Source organism: Talpa europaea (genome assembly GCF_964194135.1).
Source record: "Talpa europaea genome assembly, chromosome: 1".
NCBI lineage: Eukaryota > Metazoa > Chordata > Mammalia > Eulipotyphla > Talpidae > Talpa > Talpa europaea.
The window spans coordinates 59,885,492-59,894,721 of record NC_140073.1 but is presented as its reverse complement, the minus strand read 5'-3'; the positions used below and the strand labels follow the sequence as shown (position 1 = coordinate 59,894,721).

The 9,230-nt window shown below is 34.3% G+C and overlaps 1 protein-coding gene across 2 annotated transcripts in view; it reads left to right on the top strand.

Moving 5' to 3' along the window:
• Positions 1-9,230, top strand: part of NOX4 (NADPH oxidase 4) — a gene marked incomplete at both ends in the record, with an annotated part of 203,829 nt that overhangs the window by 145,884 nt on the left and 48,715 nt on the right. For both annotated transcript variants that reach the window (XM_084230445.1, XM_084230444.1), the window contains one exon: positions 897-978. In XM_084230445.1, coding sequence (XP_084086571.1) covers positions 897-978 — 82 coding nt within the window. The remainder of the gene's footprint in view (positions 1-896; positions 979-9,230) is intronic.

Genomic DNA, 9,230 nt, shown 5'->3' with positions numbered 1-9,230 from the left:
ACTCAAATTGCCAGTTTGGGTAATCCTAAGCCTGTGATGCTTTTAGTGAGGCATATGAAATATGAATAATTACCCTTTAGCTTTTGTATTTCATCCCCTTCCTGAAAAAAGTAGCCATTATCCCTAATTATGTATATCATCCTTTCTTTATTGGTTTGCTCAGTTTCAGTCATAACATACCTAAACAATAAATATCTTAGTGTTTTTCAATTTAAAAAATGACATGTAAGGTGCTGGCATCTTTTCCACCCAATATCTTACTAATATAATTTCCTATGTTTCTATTTGTAAATTAATTCACTTTTACTTCAATTAATATTCCATTGTGTGAATATACCACAGATTTCCCTTTCTTTTGCTGGTGGGCAATTTGTTTCCATTTATGTTGATATGAACAGTTCCACTATACTATTTTACTTGTTGCCTGATACATGAAAGTTTCTGCAGAATATTTGCATGGAAATGGAAATATTGACTCATAAAACTAATTCAAATAATTAAGACTTAGTCTTGCAAGGTTAAATTCTGTCAATTCTTTGCTTTGTAATGTGAATGCTACCTAGTGGCATGCATTTTGATTTGCATTTCCCAGCTTATTAATGAGACCGTGACTCTGTTGGTATATTTATTGGTCATATGTGTTTCCCATAATCTTTCAGTTACAAGATTTTATTAGTCTATACCAATAAAAATACTCGGCATTTTTATATTTGAGTTGTGATGATAATAAAATGATGTTCATTAAAGTGAAATATGGGCACATTTTAGTAATGTATAATAAGCTAGACAAATTTCTAATAAAGGATATGGATTAAAATAGAAAATTAAGAGAATATGAAATAATTTTATTTTGATATCAATTTCATGGCTTTTTTTACAACTTGATGTTTTGACAGAACGATTTCGTGATTTATTACTCCCACCATCTAGTCACGACTCCGAGATGCTGCCCTTCATTCGATCTAGAAATTATCCCAAGTAAGCAAGAGGAGTTCATGGGATATTGGGGAGGAAATGGACATAGTGGTGGGAGAAATTTGGGAGGGCAAAGACACAATGTTTTCTCTCCTAGGATTTCTGCAAAAGCCAGCATAACCTAACCTAACGAGGGCATCTCCTGCAATATTTCCCAAACTAGAAAAAATAAAACAAAGACTTGCTTGCAAGTGTATTCTAGCTGTGGCTGGAACTGTTGCAAAATTATCTGATCACCATAATTGATCTCTCCCAACCCTTGGGCACATAGATATAGTTGGATAGCCTTACAGGGATACATCCTTTACATGTACATATTGACAGAAAACCTGGGCACCTTAAGAGATGAATACTTGTCTGTTAGTAATTTCTTCACAGTTGCTGTTTGCAGAGATTACTTTTCTGCTACTTGGGCTTACTATCAGCTACCTTCGCTTGGAGAAGGGAAGGAAGGGTCACACTGTTTTGTTTTGTTGTTTTTTTTTGTTTTTGTTTTTGTTTTTTACCTTGGTTATCTTTGCAACTCTCTTTCTGAGTACCCTTAGCTATATGGTATTACATATATCCTTCTCGTTCTTAGATTACTTATTTGATAGTGATTTGATATATTCTAATGTTTGCAGAGATACCATGTGACAATTATTTTTAATGTGTAACACTTGGAATAAGTATTTATTTTTGGAATCTGTAGATTAAAGGAATAAAAGTCATCAGTGATGTCATACACACCATATTACAGTAGTTGAGAGTGCAAAATCTAAAGTACATGTCCTTACTAGCTGACTAACAGGCGGCCTAACCTTCTGTTCCTCAATTCTACCTATCTGAAAGGAGAGAAGAGTTAATACTTGCCAGTTAGGGTTATTAGGAAGATTAAATAAATTAATAGACATAGCATAAATATTTAAAATTGAGTTTTGCATATAATAAACACCCACTTTAAGTACTATCATTGTTATTAATTTAAAATTGCATTATTAATTATATTTGCATATTTCTCAACACATTAAGGAAATAGGTTGTTCATTGATCTTGAAGGATAACTTATATCAGGATAATTTTGTCATCCCAATCTTAATAATACTATGGAAGTATAATTTATTCAATATTTCCAAATTTTTGTTAGATGCTGAAGTGAGGCACTGCTTTGGTGAACACTTAGCAACTTTTTGAGCTTTATTTTTCTGTGATATCAAATGAAACCTTGCTAAACAGAGATTTCTGGGTCTAAATAATACGTAAAGATTCTGGATTAAATAAAATTTGTTTATTTGAAGTTTATTAAGTATTTGTATCATCCCATTAGCTATTTGTTTATTTGTATTGAGGAAAATTTGGTTTGTGTAATTGTGTTTACTTTAGGGATTATATGCCCAAACTTTTACAAATGCTTATTTTTACATTACTCCCAAAAATCTTTTTCCTGGGCTTCATTGGGTCCCAGCCTAACACCCTTCGTCTGGTTGCCTCAGTTTTGCAGTCAGATGTCAAGGGTTTGTTACTGCTTTAGTGTAGTTTTAGTCTTTGTTTTGATTTTTGACATTCCCACACATATAAATGATTCCATCTGGCATTTGTCGTTCTCCTTCTGACTTATTTTATTTAGCATTATCCTCTTCAGCTTCATGCATGTTTTCTCAAATGGCAACTCAACTTAGAGTTGAGTATTTTCCACTGTATATATACAATACATTTTTCTGATACATTGTTCTGTCCTTGGACGCAGTTTCCTTCTATCACTTCACTATTGTATTAAGACTGCAGTGAACATAGGAGTGCATATATTATTTGAATTTATAATTGTTTCATTCTTTTTTGTGACTTAACTTGATCACTTTATTCTTTATGTATCTTTTTTATTTTATATATTTTACATCATTTTTCATTTTTGCACAATGTATGCATTTTCATCTTGATTATAGTCCCCATAGAATTCCCACCCCCCTTATTTTGACCATATGATTGTTTAGTTCTTAAGGTAGATACCTAGGAGTGGAATTGCTGGGTCATATGGAAGATCCATGTTTAGTAGTTTTAGAAACCTCCACACAGTTTTCTTTAAATTCTGGATTAGTCTACATCCCCACCAACAGTGCATGCGGAGGAGGGTTCTTTTAACTCCATGTTCTTGTCACTTCTGGTCTTTTTGATTCTCATAGCATGAGGTACCATCTTATTGTGGTTTGAATTTGCATTTACTTCAGGATAAATGATGAGGAACATTTTCTTATTGTCCTGTTGCCCATCTGTATATCTTTTTTAGAAAAGTGTCTGTTTAGGTCTTCAGGCCATTTATTGATTGGATTAATTGTTTTCTTTTTATTCAATTGCATGTGTTCTTTAAAGCTGGATATCAACCCTTTGTGAGTTTGATGCGTGACATATTTCTCCCATTCAGTAGGATATCTTTTTGTTTTAGTGGTATTTTTTTCTTTGCTGTGCAAAAATCTTTGTTAATTTCATGTAATCCCATTTGCTTATAATTATTTTACTTATCTTGCTTTTGGAAACATATCCTGAAGGACATCTGTGAAGCCAGTGTTGTGGAATGTTTGTCCCATGTTTTCTTCTTTGTACTTTACAGTTTCAGGTCTTATAACCATAATTTTTTCCACTTTGACTTAATTTTTGTGCAAGGTAGGAGGTACTAATCTAGTTTCATTATTTTGCATGTGGCTTTCTAGTTTTCCAGCACTATTCATTGAAGAGACTCTCCTTTCTTGAGTGTATGACATTGGTTCCTTTATTGTAGATTAATGTTTCTTACAATCGGATTTCTTTCTGGGGGTCTCAATTCTATTGCATTGCTTTGTGTGTCTGTTTTTGTTAAATTACCATACTCCTTGATGCTATTATCTTTGTAATATAGTATGAAACCTGGGAGTGTGGTGCTACCACTTTTGTTTTATCAGGATCATTTTGGCTATTCAAGGTTTCAGAAAAGTTTTATTTATTTGAAGAACGCCAGTGGACACTTGATAGGAATTGCATTGAATCTGTATGTTGCTTTGTGTAGGATAACCATGTTAATAATGTTAATTCTGAAAGAGTTTGTGAAGGATAGGCACTAATTCATTTCTAAATGTTTGGTAGAATTCATTTGTAAATCCATCAGGTCCTGGGCTTTTGTTTTTGGGGAGGTTTTTGATTACCATTTCAATTTCGCTGCTTGTCATTGGTCTGTTTAGGTGTTCTATTTCTTCTTTATCTAGCTTTGGGTGACTGCAGAGTTGTAGGAATTTTTCCCTCTCTTCTATATTGTTGAACTTGTTTGCATATAACTGTTTGTAGTAATTTCTGATTATTCTTTTGATTTTTGCTGTGTCTGTTGTGATTTCTCCTCTTTCATTTGTGATCTTATTTATTTGTGCTTTCTCCCATTTTTCCTTTGTGAGCCTGGCTAAGGGTTTGTCTATTTTATTTATTTTTTTGAAGAACCAGTTTTTGCACTGGAGCAAAGAAAGTTTGTTCAATAAATGGTGCTGGGAAAACTGGGTTGCTACATGCAAAAGAATGAAGCTAGACTACTGCCTCATGCCATGCACAAAAACCAACTCAAAATGGATTAAAGAACTAGACACAAGACAAAACCATAAAATACATAGAAGAAAATATAGGCGAAATAATACATGACATGCACATCAAAGACATCTTTACAGACATCTTTACATCACCCAAAGCAGTGATAGTGAAGGCAAAGATAAACAGCTGGAACTACATCAAATTAAAGAGCTCCTGAACAGCTAAAGAGACAATAACCGAAATGAAGAGAAGCCTCACTGACTGGGAGAAAATTCTTGCACACAACACTGATGATAAAGGACTGATCACAAAAATCTGCAAACAGCTGATGAGACGCAACAAAAACAAAGAAAATAATCCAGTCAAAAAAAGAGCAGGCGTGCAGACCTCTCCTGTTGCGCCCACTGCTCCCCTCAGTAGTGTATTTCGTCACTCTGCCTGTTCTGTTCCCTGCTCTGGCTCTGGTGACTCCTCTCTCCCTCCAGCATTTCTGACTGTATCCAGTATGTGTATAAATAAATAAATAAATAAATCTATAAAAAAAATGGTCAGAAGAGCTAAAAAGAAACTTCTCCAAAGAGGAAATGCATATGACCAACAGGCAAATGAAAAAATGTTCAACATCACTTGTAATCAGGGAAATGCAAATCAAAACTACAATGAGAAGCCATCTTACAACAGTGAGAATGGCACATATTTAAAAAAAAATTAACAATGACAAATGTTGGTGAGGTTGTGGAGAAAAAGGAACTCTCCTGCACTGTTGGTGGGAGTGCAAACTGGTCCAACCACTGTGGAGTGCTGTGTGGAGATTTCATGGCCTACTAAACATAAGCTTCCATATGATCCAGCAATTCCACTCCTAGTTATTTACCCAAAGGACACAAAAACATTAATTCCAAAGGGCACCTGCATCCCTGTTTATAGTAGCACTATTTACAATAGCTAAGCTTTGGAAACAACCCAAAATGCTCAAAAATAGATGACTGGATCAAGAAGATGTGGTGCATATACATAATATAATTTTACTCTATACATAATATAATTTTACTCAGCAATCAAAAAAGAGAAACACATGGAATTTGCAGCAACATGGATAGAGCTAGAAGGGATCATGATCAGCAAAATAAGTCAAAAAGAAAAAGAAAAATACTGGATAGTCTCCCTCATAGCAGGAATTTAAAAAACCTAAATAAGGGACCAGGAAAAAGACTAATTAATATAAAGTAAAAATCAAAATCAACAAGCAACTATAAACCAGAGACACACTACGGGGGGTGGGAGGGAAAGGGAGAGGAAGGACTAGGGTCAAAATAAGGGGGGGTGCAATTGTATGGGGACTATAATCAAAATGAAAATGCATACATTGTGCAAAAATGAAAAATGATGTAAGACTTACATAAAATGAAATATTAAAAATTAATAAATCATGTTAATTCTTCAAATCCATGAGCATAAAATATCTTTCCAGTTTATTATGTCTTCTATTTTTTATACTAATGTATTACAGAGTTTCCGTTTCCCTTACTTCTTCTTTCATTAAGTTTACTCCTAGGTGTTTAATTCTTTTTTTGTTGTAATTTTGTTTTTTTTTTTTTTTATTTTACTTTTAATTTTTTTAAATAAATTTTATTTTTATATCCCCCGTACAATTGCAATCCCCTTATTTTGACCCCAATCCCTCCCCTCCCCACCCCCCACCACCCATAGAGTGTCTCCGGTTCATAGTTGTTTGTTGATTTTGATTTTCACTTTCTTATAGTTATTCATTTTCCTGGTCCCTTATTTAAGTTTTCTAGATTCCTGCTATGAGTGAGACCATCCGGTATTTTTCTTTTTCTTTCTGGCTTATTTCGCTGAGCATGATCCCTTCCAGCGCCATCCATGTTGCTGAAAATTGCATGTGTTTATCTTTTTTGAATGCTGAGTAATACTCCATGGTGTATTGTACCTCATCTTCTTGATCCAGTCATCTATTTTTGGGCATTTGGGTTGTTTCCAAAGCTTAGCAATTGTAAATAGTGCTGCAATAAACATAGGGGTGCAGGTGCTCTTTGGAATTGGTGTTTCTGTGTCCTTTGGGTAAATACCTAGGAGTGGAATTGCTGGATCATATGGAAGCTCTATGTTTAGTAGGTCCAGAAATCTCCACACAGCTCTCCATAGTGGATGGACCAGTTTGCACTCTCACCAGCAGTGCAGGAGAGTTCCTTTTTCTCCACATCCTCGTCAACATTTGTTGTTGCTAGTTTTTTTAATATGTGCCATTCTCACTGGTGTAAGATGGTATCTCATGGTAGTTTTAATTTGAATTTCCCTGATTACAAATGATGTTGAGCATTTTTTTCATATGTCTGTTGGCCATTTGCATTTCCTCTTCAGAGAAGTTTCTTTTTAGCTCTTCTGCCCATTTTTTGACTGGATTATTTTCTTTGTTTGTGTTGAGTCTCATCAGTTCTTTGCGGATTTTTGTAATCAGTCCTTTATCATTAGTGTGTGTGTAAAAATGTTCTCCCAGTCGGTGGGGTTTCTCTTTCTTTTTGTTATTGTCTCTTTTGCTGTGCAGAAGCTCTTTAATTTGATGTAGTCCCAGCTGTGTATCTTTGCCTTCACTATCACTGCTTTGGGTGATGTGTCTGTAAAGATGTCTTTGATGTGCATATCACGTAGTGTTTCACCTATATTTCCTTCAATATATTTTAGGGTTTCTGGTCTTATGTCTAGTTCTTTAATCCATTTTGAGTTGATTTTTGTGTACGGTGTGAGGTAGTGGTCAAGCTTCATTCTTTTGCATGTAGTGACCCAGTTTTCCCAGCACCGTTTATTGAACAAACTTTCTTTGCTCCAATGCATATTCTTTGTTCCTTTGTCAAAGATTAGTTGACCATATATCTGTGGGTTTATTTCTGGATTTTCTATTTGATTCCATTGGTCTGTGTGTCTGTTCTTGTTCCAATACCATGAAGTTTTGATGATTATGGCTTTGTAGTATAATTTGAAGTCTGGGAGTGTGATGCCTCCATTCCCTTCTTTTTTTTTTTTTTTTTTCAGGAGAGCTTTGGCTATTCGGGGTTTGTGGTGATTCCATATGAATTTCATCAATAATTGTTCTATTTCTTTGAAGAATGACATAGAAATTTTGATTGGAATAGCATTGAATCTGTATATTGCTTTTGGTAGGATGGCCATTTTAATAATGTTTAGTCTTCCAATCCATGAGCAGGGGATGTCTTTCTATTTCTTTGTGTCTTCTTCTATTTCTTTTAACAGTGTTTTATAGTTTTCTTTGTATAGGTCCTTTACCTCTTTTGTTAGATTTATTCCCAAGTATTTGATTTTTTTTGTTTCGATAATAAAAGGGTTTTTTTTTTTTTAATTTCTTCTTCTTCAGATTTACTGTTTGTGTATAGGAAGGCTAGTGACTTTTGTGTGTTGATTTTGAATCCTGCCACTTTACTGAACTGATTAATGAGTTGAATTAGTTTTTCTGTGGAGTTTTTGGGGTTCTCTATGTATATTATCATCTGCCAATAGTGATAGCTTGACTTCTTCTTTTCCTATTTGGATTCCTTGTCTGTCTTTCTCTTGTCTTATTGTTCTGGCTAGGACTTCCAGTATTATATTGAAAAGCAGTGGTGAGAGTGGACATCCTTGTCTTGTTCCAGATCTTAATCGAAATGCTTTCAGTTTTTCACCATTGAGAATGATACTGGCTGTTGGCTTGTCATATATGGCCTTTATGATGTTGAGGAATGTTCCTTGTATCCCAAGAATTTCAAGGGCTTTTATCATGAATGGGTGTTGCACTTTGTCGAAAGCTTTCTCAGCATCTATTTATATTATCATATGGTTTTTATATTTCTTTTTGTTGATATGTTGGATAACGTTGATTGATTTTAGGATGTTGAACCATCCTTGTGTCCCTGGCATGAATCCTACTTGGTCATGGTGAATTATCTTATGGATACATTGTTGGATTCTGATAGATAAGATTTTATTGAGGATTTTTGTATCAGTGTTCATTAGGGTGATTGGCCTGTAGTTTTCCTTTTTTTATTGTCCTTGTTTGGTTTTGGTATTAGTGTAATGTTGGCTTCTTTGAACGTGTTTGGTATTGTCCCTTCCTTCTCAATTTTTTGGAAGAGTTTGTAAAGGATAGGCACTAATTTGTCTCTGAATGTTTGGTAGAATTCATTTGTAAATCCATCAGGTCCTGGGCTTTTGTTTTTGGGGAAGTTTTTGATTACCATTTCAATTTCGCTGCTTGTAATTGGTCTGTTTAGGTGTTCTATTTCTTCTTTATCTAGCTTTGGGTGATTGTAGAGTTGTAGGAATTTGTCCATCTCCTCTAGATTGTTGAACTTGTTTCCATATAACTGTTCATAGTAGTTACTGATTATTCTTTTGATTTCTGCTGTGTCCATTGTGATTTCTCCTCTTTCATTGATGATCCTGTTTATTAGTGCTTTCTCCCTTTTTTCCTTTGTGTGCCTGGCTAGGGGTTTGTCTATTTTATTGATTTTTTCAAAGAACCAGCTCTTGGTTTCATTGATCTTTTGGATTGTTTTTAGAGTTTCAATTTCATTTATTTCTGCTTTGGTTTTTATTATTTCTTTTCTTCTACTGGTTTTGGGGTTCTTTTGTTGTTCTTTTTCTAGATCTTTGAGCTTCGAGATTAGGTTGTTTCTTTGAGTTCTTTCTTGTTTCTTGATGTGAGCCTCTATTGCTATATA